The 13,307-nt window shown below is 26.7% G+C and overlaps 1 protein-coding gene across 2 annotated transcripts; it reads left to right on the top strand.

Moving 5' to 3' along the window:
* The first annotated feature begins 3,804 nt into the window (after nucleotides 1-3,804).
* LOC123268982 (alkaline phosphatase 4) lies at nucleotides 3,805-12,889 on the top strand. Of its 2 annotated transcripts, none has more exons than XM_044734455.1 (8): nucleotides 3,805-4,047; nucleotides 5,169-5,257; nucleotides 5,814-6,034; nucleotides 6,216-6,408; nucleotides 7,336-7,502; nucleotides 8,999-9,313; nucleotides 11,401-11,827; nucleotides 12,270-12,889. In XM_044734455.1, exons 2-8 carry the CDS (start codon nucleotides 5,173-5,175, stop codon nucleotides 12,479-12,481), a joined length of 1,620 nt encoding a protein of 539 aa, XP_044590390.1. In that variant the 5' UTR covers nucleotides 3,805-4,047; nucleotides 5,169-5,172; the 3' UTR covers nucleotides 12,482-12,889. The 2 variants fall into 2 exon arrangements, with proteins under 2 accessions (XP_044590390.1, XP_044590389.1); XM_044734454.1 differs by lacking the exon at nucleotides 3,805-4,047 and adding an exon at nucleotides 4,949-5,098.
* Nucleotides 12,890-13,307: the final 418 nt, after the last annotated feature.

The raw sequence follows: 13,307 nt of genomic DNA, 5'->3' as shown, positions 1-13,307 counted from the left end.
ATATAATACTTAAACTTTTTGATGTGATAAAAGAATTAGCGATTTCCACTTTATGCCTTAATTAATGCTTATTCCTAATTATCAACACAAAAGTACGCAATGAAATTATTCAGAAAAATATAGAAACATGACTTGGTAAATAAGCGCAGATAAATACTTACAGAAATTATTTGAGTAATTTTTAAAAGTCCCGTACAGAACATATGAAAATCTTGATTTATGGAATAAATTGATTATTCCAATTATTATAATTGATAATTCCAATCTTGAGGAAAAGTAATAGTAAGAAATAAAAATATGATTGTAGTGATTTAGAGATATTAATGATAAGTTGATGATGCATATTTAATGTAAATAAAAAATAAAACCTGTTTTAATATATTGGTAATTTGATTTATTTATGTTTTCTTCATAATAAACAACAATTAATTAAACTTTTATGTAAAATCTTAAAGAATAAACTGATGAAGAGCTCAAACTTTTCTTCGTCTAATTATTAATTTTATTTCATTTTAACTTGGTAAATAATAGTTAAGGTAGTTGTCGTGGTTAAGGCATACCGTCAGAAAATTCTAAATTTTTGTATACTTATTAAGGACATGATAATACAATTACCCTTAAAATTTGAAGTCGATTGACCACCTATAACCCGAGATTAATTCAATTTAATATTGGATATTTAACATTGATTGCATACGCTTCTGCAGTTCTGTACCAGTTTCTTAGTTATAAAAAAAAACTGTCAGAAACTTTCAAAAAACTGACAGTCTTTTAATTTATTTGTTGTAAGTTTAAAAAAAATAAAAAAAAAATTTTGACCGTCTAATTATTTATAACCCGTACTGAAAAAAAATATATGCCGCATATACGAGGGCAAAAAAAAAGTATGTGGCATATATATTTTATATGTGCGACGTATATGTATTTTTGTCAGCATATATGCGCATATATATTTTTTCAGTGGGGCGGCTGCGTGGCCGAGCGGTTTAAGTCTTAAACTGCCTGTACAACAGTCGCTCAGGCGTAGGTTCGAGCCCTGGCAGTCGCAATTTTTCTGCGATTTCCAAGGCTTGCTCCCTTGCCGACTGTACTTTGGCCAGGTTTCTGTGGTTTCCTTGGTCACTGTGCTAAGGGGCGGGGCACAGGCAAATGCGGGTGTACAGACTGTAAGTCGGCCACAGCCGCAGATAGGAGGTAAAGATGTGTATTTAGACACATCAAGCACAATAAATAGTAGAAAGGGACGTAAAAACCCCACGTGTCTAGGCCAGAAGGCCGACGCGTAAGATTCCAAAAAAAAAAAATATATATATATATATTTTTTCAGTGTGGGAAATTACGGATTAAAGTTCAATAATTTATGAAAAAGTATAATTATATCTACGGAGTTGGACAAAAACAATTGTATGGGTTGCGTCTCCACGGGTACAGTCTTGCGTAAAAATTATGGATTACTTATCTACATGCTTATATAGTTTTGCAGCGCGTATAATCTCTAATTTTTTGATAATATTGTACCATGACAACTAATGCAAAGTAAATGTAAAAATTTCAGCCAAATACACAAAATTGAATTAGACTTAGAAAAATTAAAAAAAAATAAAGATACTAAGGAAAATATAATAAAATTACATACAGATACTTGTCTACCTTGAATTTTTTATTCGAATGGAAAATAAATTGTTCAAGACTATAAAAATAAAATAATTAATCACTGGGTGAAACAAGAAGGCATCTAGATAGAAATTAATTTTTATCAGGCAATAACCATTTATACATGTACATAAATTTTAACATGTGTAAAGATTTTATTGACGACATCTTATCATCACAAAATGATCACGTTTGTATTTATCTACGAACGTGCTGCCTGTTATCACGTGCCAAAGCTAGATTTTACCGATTCGAAGAAAACACGAGTTGAACTGCTATCTCAATTCACGGTTTCGCATTAAAGTGAATAGAATAAACCACCTACTCGACGCTTCTAAGCTCTTATAGAAGCACGTGTTCAGCATGTTTTTCGCGGTGTACCTGGGTATGTCATCCTTTTCGCCAATCATACATTTGCGATCTCATAACGTCAGAGAGGCATAACACGTTTATATTATTGGGCTTATAATTTTTATATTTACACTCACGCCTTTATTTAATCAACTCAATGCATTATTTCTATTAACTGATAGCTGACACTTAATAAATAATTATTATTATTATCGCTTAAATCATTTAAATTAATCGTGAAGATATCATTAGAACTTTGAACGATGATCATAATAATTATTCGTATTTATCTTAACATGATATTTTATTTTAGTTGATGAATTTATTAGACATTACTTCTTATTTTAGAATATTTTATCAGTTTTAAGTTTTTTATGAGCGTCAAAAAAAAATTTTTTTTTCATTTCAATAATTTTTATTATCATTAAAATAATTTGTAGATTTTTAGAACTATTATTATTAATCTCGGAATGCTTTTTTTAAAAAATTGCAGCATGAATTTGTATCATAATTATCATCAACAAAAATTTGCGATTCATAAAACTGCTTGAAAATAAAAAATGCCATTCGGCCTCACCTGAAATGGAAGGTAGATTTCATTTGATATATGTTATGTACATAAAATCAACGACAATGTTATGAAATTTCACATGAATTTTTCGAAAATTAGCTATCTTATTTCAATCGAAAGTTATTCATCAATGAAGCCACAAAAAACGTGATTTTCACTTTTTTGTCAATTTTGAAATGCTACTACTTCGAATCTAATTTATTGATTTCGTCTATCCTAGGACTCATGCGAGCTAATTGTCTAAGGAAATTGTGTACCAAATTTCATTAGGATCTGTTGACAATTTTTGATAGAATAACATTCATAAGTTAGATGTATTACACATTGCCTGACAATGGTTCAATAGACCTCTTAACTTTAATAAAATAACTAATAATGGACAAAAAGCCAATGTTATATACGTTAAACTAAAGGCAATTTCATGAGCTATCCTATGAATTTTCCAAAAATTAGCTATCTCTTTTCAATCAAAAGTTATACATCAATAAAGGAACTGAAAACGTGATTTTCACTGTTTTGAAAATTTTAAATAGCCGCCATTTCTAAACTAATTAACCGATTTTGCTCATCTTCGAACTCGTTCAAGGTAATTACCCGAAGAACACGTGTACCAAGTTTCATCAAGATCGGTCGAAAACTTTTGCAGATATCCTGATGACAAGGTCGGTTATATTACATATGTGAATATATATATACTAAATAATACTAAATTATAACATATGATAGCAAAATCAGTTGAAAATTCCACCATGAGGACTAATGCAATAGTTAGATTTCTAACAAAATCTACCTAAAAATTAATTTATCTTATTCTATTGCAATATTTTTCTCATAAAATTATTATTGTTAAACTTTTTATAGCATAAAAATAAATAAATATAATTTGTAAAACACTACATGTAAAAAGTGATACGAATAAAACCTAATTATTATTATGATTGTTAAAGTAATGCCGTCGATTAAAAAAAATTGAATTAAAGGCATTTAGTAAAGTAGGAAACAATAAATAAATTAATCAATATAAATAAAAACGGTGACAACAATTTAGTTTAATGTAAGTACATAAAAAATAGTTTCGTGCAAAATATAGAGCCGTGGAAGAGCAATTACTCCGAGATTAACTTGACAAACGATGGGGAATGAGGGGAGTCTCTTGTCTCTTGCACTTGATCATCCTCACTCTCGCCCTCATCTTCGTGTACCCCCGTTGCCCTCGTGCGTGTTTAGACCTGCAGAGCTGAAGTGTTATACATCTCGCGTGCAATTCTTGTGGTATGTTCACTGAACAACATACAGAAGTATCTCCGCTCGGTCTTTACCCGTTTACAAAGCTCTTCCAGTTGTTATATAAAGCGCGACAATACTTAAACTTTACATTGTACTCCGAGTAAAGTTTACGCGCCAGTGTAGATGGATCTATTGAATTAACTTTTACCGAAATAGAATAAGGTCTCACTTTACTTCATTTTCAGGTAAAGTAAATAATTATTGTTTTTTTTTAATTGTGATTTTTCTTTTCTAATTAAAAAAAAAAATTAATTACCGTCCAGTCTTATTTATGTCAAAGTTATTTCTTATTGTAATTATTAACTTATTCTTTCTATTTAGTTGGACTATTTAATCGTTTTGCCGGAAGCAATCAAATTCTCCCCCGCTGATTTTACTCTATCCTTTGTCGTAACCGTAACTGACGTTGGTAAATGTGTTGATAGTCTGCTTTTAAGTCGGTCACCAGGTTATATAGTCATCACAATTTACAATACTGTTGTTAAAAAAAAGGGGTTGTTAATTATTTTCTTTTTTTTTTTTTGTTTTTTAATGCAAAATTTTAATTATTAACAATTTTATTTTTCTCTCCTTTTAATAATTCATTTAAATAAAAATCATTAAAAAATTTGAAAGTTTTTAATAATTAGATTTTTGTTATTTTTTATCTGTGAATAATTTCAATTTCAAAAATAATCAAGAATTTAACTTTTTAATTAAAAAGAATCACAATAATCAATTTAAATTGTAAATATTAAAAAATTGAATGAAAAATTTTTCCCACTAAATAGGGTTCGAATTTATTCAATCAAGCAATTCCATTGAAAGTGACGAATTTTTGTAAGAATCCATTAAAATTAATTAATATTTATGGTTTAGACAGGTGTTAAATTTCGTTGATAAAAAATGTACTGATTTTTTAACCTTGAGAGTGTTTTTAGTCTTAAGAATCATTAGCCCGTTAAGCAAATGGAGATACACTAAATTTTTTTGCTGATAGTTTTCCGTCAATGTCCGCAATAACAGTCGCGAGAGTGATAATTTCGTGCACCTATATTCGAGATGCATGCTGCAAAGCGGGGCGATATTATAAAAGGCTCATTTATGAATACTAAGTGAGTAGCCACGGCCGAGAGTTTCAACGAGTCACTTCTCGGTTTGCTTCGAGTGATAAAAGTATCGTCCGGTACCTCATTGTTATCAGTTATCATTATTATTCTATCGTTAAATTGATTTAAAATACGATTGGTATTGCGGGTAAATGAATTTTTAATTGTGAAACGTGATTAAAAGTGGAGTTAATTTATTTTTACCTGATTTTTTTCAGAAATATGGATCGTGTTATTGTAGTACTTTATTTGGTTGCAAGTATTCAGAATGTTTTTTCGCTAAATCGAGGATCTATAAATTATGAAGGTAAATTCTAAAAACAATTTCTTTTATTGATTTTTCTGTATTAATTGACAATTTTAAAAATTTTTTCCTTTCTATCAATCGATTTTTTTTAATTGGTTAAATTTATTTTTTTATAGCATTAATTATAATTTTTATTAACTCATGAATTGTTTTCAAATATTAAAAAAAAGTACAATTCTTTTCTTTAGTTGTTTTTTTTTTTTTTTAAATAAATTTCAATTAAGAATTTTTTAATTAAATATGTCAAATTTTTTAAAATTTAATAGAAGAATATTTTAAAAATTTGTCAACAAAATATAAAAAAAGAATTTTTTTAACTATGCCTTTTATTTGAAAGTTAAAAATTTATTTTTCAAAAATATTTCTATAAAAATTAAAATAATATGATTTTTTAAAAGTAATATCTGAACAATTATCAAAAAATTTAATGATTACAAATTTCCTATTAGTTATAAAATTAAAGCCACTAATTTTTTAAAAATGATTGTATTGAGTTTAATTGAAACATCAAATTTTTTTAATATTTTTTTAACTAATGAAATGAATGAATTAATAGATGCATCATTCTGGTCAAAAGAAGGTCAAAAATATCTGGAAAAAATGTTGGAAGTGAACAACATCGAGCAACGAGCTAAAAATGTTATTATTTTTATTGGAGACGGAATGGGATTAGCATCAGTAACAGCCGGACGAATTTTCACCGGACAACAAAAAGGACTCAGCGGCGAAGAATATAAACTAAATTTTGAAGAATTTCCCAACACTGGATTTTCAAAAGTAATTATTTTCAATGATAAATCATCGTTTAATTTTTTAATTGCCTCTGTAATTACAAATCTGCGCTCGATAAAAAATATTATAGTTGTAACGAACAACATTGTTATATTTTTAAAAAAATTAATTGCTGAATTTAATAATCACAAAGATATGAAAATAATCGTTAATAACAAAATTGCAGACGTACAATGTAGACAGACAGGTGCCCGACTCAGCCGGAACTGCGACAGCAATATTTTCCGGAGTAAAAAGCAGATATAAGGTCATCGGATTAGACCCAAAGGCCTTGTATAACATTTGCGAGCCGTCAATGAACGACGAGAGGAAACTTAGGACCGTCGCGGACTGGGCGCAAGACACCGGAATGGATACAGGTAAATATTATTATTTTTTTTTTATAATTTTTATTCGTATATAAATTAAATTTTAACAACCTCCACAAAAATATGTAGACAAATTGGATTAAATTGTGAGCGAGTGAAGTTCAAGTGGAACTAGATGATACCGCGATTATTGCGAAAATAAGAGACAATAATCGGTATAATTCACTGCCAATCACATTATTTATTCAGTGATATAATCCCGCGGCTAATGCGGTACGGCGACCATATTTTCACATGAAATAAAGCGACGATTAACTTGCATACTTGTTGCCTCGACTTTTAATAAAAAAAATCTCATTTTAAATTAAAAGTAATTTTTTTTTCTATAAAAATTGTGTCTGGAATTATAAAAGAGTTAAAAATAAAAATCTATAAAAAATCCAAATTTATGAATGTCATTGCAACTGATAACAATTTACTGCATAGTAATTTCGTTTTATTGCTTGATAAAAAAATTAAAAATTAAGTCAATCAAGGTTTTAGAGACAAAATTATTTTCCTAGCATTAATAACTATAATGAAAATTTTTTAATTATTGATATTTATATTTAAATAAAATGGTCGAACGGTTTCAGCACACGGTCATGGTATTAATCATGTATTCAATTAAGAATCAGTGGCGAATAGACCTTGTTTAAATTATCTATGCAGTGAAAATATATTAAATCATCGGGAGTAGTAGCTCTCGTGAGGGCCAGGTCGAGGCCGTCATTTTACCCTGACTGGTTTTATAGTAGATTCACAAAGGGTTAAAAAATGACAGACATAAAAATTTACTATTTTTTTTATTAAAAAATCTACTTATCATTATTTTTTGTGTTATGTAATTTGATGACTTAATTATTTTATTTGTTAATAAAAATTGATGATTTATGCAAAACTGTTTGTGGTTTATTGTATGATTTATGACGTTTACAGGTTTTGTTACGACGACAAGAATCACTCACGCTACTCCAGCTTCACTTTACGCTCATGTGAATAATCGAGACTGGGAATGTGATAGCGCCATTCCTACAATATATAAAGATTGTACCAAAGATATCGCACGACAACTTATCGAAGATGCGCCTGGTAATAAATTTAAGGTATTGGAAATTTTTTTTTTTTTTTATCATAATAAATTAATAAGAAAAGATTGCAAAGTAGAAAAAATTGAAAACAGAAATTCTTATGAAATATATTATTAAATAACAAAATTTGATTTAAAAAAAGTGGAATTTATTTAAATTTAATAATGTAGAAACCAATTTTTTTAAATTATAAAAATCTAAGAAAAAAATTTTTGACCCAATTATATAAAATTTTATTGATGAATTAATTAAATTATGAAATTATTATTGCAAAATTATAATATTTTAGTGACAAAAAATGATGAGTTATTTGTAAATTTTGCTGACAATTTTTTACTTTGTGCAATGAAATTAAAGATGAAAACAAAACATTCCTGTGTTTAAGATAACAATGTTGTATGTTTTACACTTTACTGTACTGACTTAACACTTTCTGTATTAATTTAACAAAATTGTCAAATATTTAATACAAAAATTTTAAAACAAATCTTTTTTGAAGCAATGGACCGGAAACTTTTAGCAGTGCACTGAAAACATACACTGAGAAAAAAAATACTTTTACTCAATTAACAATTTTTTGGTTCAAATAATTCGATGATGATCAAATATTCTATTATTATTAATTATTAATTTCTGAAGAGAAGAGCATCAATATTTATTTTTGAACAATAGATAAACAAGAGAATAGCTTTATTTAAATTAAGTAAAAATTATTTCAATCAATTTAACAAGTTCTTGAGCTAAGAATATATATTCTTGAAAATTTTCAAGAACATGAATTCTTGTCTCAAGAAAATTTTCTTAATAAAAGTATTTTTTTCTCTCAGTGTACTTTTTGTTAACATTGAATATATTTCATCCATAAATTAATATTTTCCATGGAGTCAAATCGGTGGAAAATATAAAATAACTTTAAGACTAATTTTTTGTAAGTTTCTTGAGGTTTTGTAGCTTAAACGATAATTGACAAGAAAGTTCAAGGTTGATTGACAATATTACATCACGACACTCTTGTATCAGATTAAGTATCCGGTCATTTATTGATCTAAATGATGCTATTCACAGACAGTGGACACATCCAGTTATCATCGAGCCTGACGTATTTTATTTATTAATTATTATTATAACAAATAAAAATTAAACCATATATAACTATTTGTTTGTAAATCGCAATGAGTACGTCTGATTCATTTTTTACAATAACAAAAGAGTTATAAATAAAATATTTTATCTTATTTTTAATAATTATGATGCATTGTAAAACAATTAAAATACACAGATTTTATCTTTTATTTAATTACTTAAATTCGACGTTTCTTTATCGGATAAACGTGTTCACGCTTGACTAAAATATATTATAAACTGTTTTAACTTTCTTAAGTCAATGAATGATTAAAAAAATAGGTCTTTTTTTTTACTGGCCTTAAGAAAATTGTAAAAAATATTTTTTTTTTTTTTTTTAAAGCTTATTACAGTAATAAACGTCATTAATGATTGTTATAATGAAACAGGTAATTTTGGGAGGAGGTGGCCAAAATATGGGAACCCCAATGCCAGATTCGATTGACCAAGAGAGTTGTACGAGAAAAGACGGAAAGGATTTAACGCAAATATGGAAGAAGTTCAACCCAGGAGGCAAAGTTGTAAAAAATACCGCCGATTTAATGTCAGTGGATATTAACAACATTACTAAATTACTTGGAGTTTTTTCTAATAGCCACATGCCTTACCATGGAGTAAGGACAGATGAAACTCCAACTCTAGCAAATATGACAACGCAAGCTATTAAAATCCTGAAGAAAAATAAAAACGGATTTTTGTTAATGGTATGTATGTTAATATTATTACTATAATTAATTTTTTTTATACGTGTTAAAAAAATTTCAGAAAAATAGTTGGCAGACATCTAACAATTTTTTAGATATTTATAACAATTAAATTATTATAAAAAAAAAATCAAGTATGAAATTCTTCATGTAAAAATTTAAAAAAGTTGTAAGTGCAATTTTTTTTTTATAATAATGAATTTTTTGAAAAATTTCCAAAAATTGTCAGATATGTCTTCTAATTATCAGTGTCATAAAATTTTAAATAAGTTGGATGTCGAAAAAAGAAATAAATAAATAAAAAATTAGAGGAACTTATAGATTCATTTCTCAAAGATTTTGGTTCTAAGAAAAATAGGTTATTGAATGTTTTATTTAATTATTTATTACGTTTTACTAGATAGTAAGATACGTCCTTAATCACGGAAATTAAACACCAGAATAATTTTTTAGTAAAATATATGATAAAAAATTCTGGATAACAATCTGCTTTAAATTAAGATTGATCAATCTCTCAATATTAAATGAATATTTTGATTCCTAAGTTGAACTAGTTATACAAGATTACAATTATTTAATAATTTATCTTAACATTTACAATATTTCAAAAATAATTATGAGAACTCAATTAAAATTTTTTCCAACAAGAAATATTTATTTATTCAAAAATAAGTAAACATTATTTTCCATAAAGCATAATAGGAAAATAAATAGTATCTAGAATGAAAATCTTAATAATATTTACAAGAAAATAAGACATAATTCCTGATTATCGAGGATACTATTAAGAATAAGTATAGAATAATGAACTTCCTACTTGAAGGATCTCGACATAAATTTACAGTTTTCAAAATATCACAACGACACTTTGAGAGTTTGCCGGATACTTAACAAGGCCATTTACCATTTGAGCGTGTAATTTTATTCGTAACTTTAGAAGCTCATTACTGATGTACTTGCATTACTTTGCATATCGCTTGAGATTGAATATAAAGAGAGTAAAAATGAATTTTAATCTCATAACTTATCGTTCATCGTATTCTCAACAGCTTTACTTTTATCATTATTATTTAGATCAAAATTTTTTATTTATATTAATAACAGTAATAATTATGATAATAATAATAATAATTATAATTATCATTGCACAGTGAAAATTTATGGTAATATTTTATTGTAAAATCCAGAATACTGTCATGATGGTAATCAGTATTATCATCATTCTAATGGTTATAATCTGTTAATAATTATAATACGAGATAATAAGTTACCATCGCGGATTGAAAATAAATCTGATAACCATTACTATTATGTAATTATATTTATTACCATCGTTGATTTAAAATATAATAAACACTTGAATGTATTTAGATATTTGTAATTATTTACAAATTAAATAATGCAATTTTTAATTTAATTTTTTTGCAAAATTAAATTAATGTAATTATTTGCATATGTAACAAAATACCCGAACATCAAAATCTCAGCAACTAATTATTGCAGAAAAAATTAAATAATGATTTCAATAACTACAACAAATTATTTCTACTCGATTCTTCCATCGTTTATTAAAAAAAAAATTTTTTCTCATACCTTTACACTTTTTTTTCAAAATTAAAATTTTACTTATACTTATACAAAACAAATTTTATTTATCTCGTAGTGGTAAATATTGTTAGTGATAATACTAATAGTTATTATATTTTATGCAAATAATTACTACTAGATGATAATAAATATAATTCGGGGATGTTAATAATTACCATCCCTAATTTTAATTTATAACATCGATGTGAAAAAATAATAAAATTATAATCTAAGATGGAAACAAATGGTGAAATGTATACCAAAAATTAATCTAATGTAATTTAATTTAATACTATGTAAACTACATAAACTACAAGCTAAATAGAATGACTGCGCTGCTTATCTTTCTATTTAGAAAATATTTTTGTAAAACACTGTCAATGTGATACAAATAAAAACCATTATTATTATTATAATCTAAGATAGTAATCATTAATAATGAACGATAGTAATTATTAACATAAATTTATGAACGTGTATTATTTATTTTTATTTTTTAGGTCGAAAGTGGAAGAATAGATACTGCTCACCATAAAAACTACGCTCAATTAGCATTACGTGAAGTGACTGCTCTAGAAGAAGCCGTAAATGTCGCATTAAAATTAACCAAAGTTGAAGAAACGCTTATAATTGTAACTGCAGACCATTCTCATGCATTTACAATGAATGGATATCCAATGCGAGGGGATGACATCCTCGGATTCGCTCATAATCGTAATGAGTCAGGTGCAGCAGCCTATGAAACGTTAACGTACGCCAACGGGCCCGGTTTTGCTTACCACAGAAATAATGACACTAATTCAAGTCAAACTTGGATTTCTGTTGAATTGGATCCTAATAGAGAATTGCCATTTTATCAGCATATGGCTGGAATGTACTTGAAGGATGAAACACATGGGGGTGAAGATGTGGGAGTATATTCTACTGGTAACTACTTTTTTTTTTATTTTTATCAGTCTTCATTAATTATCAACATAAAGAAAGTTTGAATATACCCGTTTTTTAAATTTTAACTTGCAAAGAGTTCATAGAGTTGACTTTGTCAATTAGAGTTGAGATTCGAGCCATCAAATACAAAAAGGAATTATACTTAAAACGATATTATGCTATTTTGCAAATAAAATAAATTATTTAAAAAATATTGAACTAAATATTTTAATTCATATTAATTTTTTTTAATTTAATTTAATTTCTCTTTTTAATTAATTATTTATTTATTTTAATTCAATCTGATAAAAATCTAATAAATATTAAATAATTGATTTAATAATGTCCATAGATTAAAATTGCATGTCCCTGTTAGCTAATTAAGTTTTTGCACTACAATTAATATAATATTATAATAATACGTATAATCTATTTATTCTAGGTCCATACTCTCACCTTTTGCGAGGAACATTTGAACAGAATTACATTGCTCATGTGGTAGCATACGCGGCTTGTTTAAAGGACTGGCCGTCACATTGTAATGATCAATACAAAAAGTATTATTACGATACCTCTGACGCATCATTAAGTACCGTGTCTCTATCATCTCTCATCTTAGCGACTACTGTTTTAATTTTACAACTTTTCACTTGAGGTAGTTGTTTTTTAAACAAACTAGTGCAATTCCTCTAAATATTAATTATAATGTAAAGACACTGCCACGAGACAGTGTTTTCTAAAATATTTATTAGACAAGTTTTTTTTTTTAATAAATGATTCATTATATAATAAATATTGAATATTGACATTGCAGGTCAATGCAAAATATTGAGATTTTTAAATAAATTTATTAAAGATAACTGTTTATTATTTTTAAATTGAAGCAAATTAAAATATTTGTTATTTTTAATAAAAATGAAACGAAAAAATGTGTTGTATTTATGTGAGCAAAAATAACGAAAGAATTATGTATGATTATGTGTGTGAAAAAGCTAATTGATTTTTATAAGATTTTATAATTTATATTTAACATAAAATATATTAAGTTACAGATTATTAAAACCTGTTTATTGTTTTATTCAATAGTTGTTGAGTAATTTATTCTATTAGCCACTGTGAATGCCAATAATTTATAATATTTAAAATAACAGACATCCGAAGGTTATATATTTTTAGGTAGATTTGTTAATAAATCTAGCTTTCTTAGCCGGTCGCATGTCGGAATTTGAAGGAAATTTTGGAATAATATGTTTAATTTTGTCAACTTATGCCGAAAAATAGCATTAGCTAAAATGTATATATATATATTAGGGTGATTCAAAAAAACTTTTTAATTTTTTTTTTAACTCTTACCCTCTCAAATGTTTCTATTTGATATAAAAAAAATCCTCACCAAACACGAGCCCTATAGCTCAACTCTAAGGGGTCGCTTTTATTATTTTAGTTTCCCATTTCATTAACATGGGAAAAATTCTTTTTT

Source organism: Cotesia glomerata, linkage group LG7, assembly GCF_020080835.1.
Source record: "Cotesia glomerata isolate CgM1 linkage group LG7, MPM_Cglom_v2.3, whole genome shotgun sequence".
In the NCBI taxonomy this organism is placed as follows: domain Eukaryota; kingdom Metazoa; phylum Arthropoda; class Insecta; order Hymenoptera; family Braconidae; genus Cotesia; species Cotesia glomerata.
This window is presented reverse-complemented; position numbering and strand designations above follow the sequence as displayed.

Bases quoted from the DNA above. Each gene is read 5' to 3' on its own strand.
- LOC123268982 (XM_044734455.1), top strand. From the start codon at position 5,173: ATGGATCGTGTTATTGTAGTACTTTATTTGGTTGCAAGTATTCAGAAT. The intron at 7,503-8,998 runs GTATTGGAAATT...ATAATGAAACAG, and splicing joins CGCCTGGTAATAAATTTAAG to GTAATTTTGGGAGGAGGTGG. The intron at 11,828-12,269 runs GTAACTACTTTT...TATTTATTCTAG, and splicing joins TGTGGGAGTATATTCTACTG to GTCCATACTCTCACCTTTTG.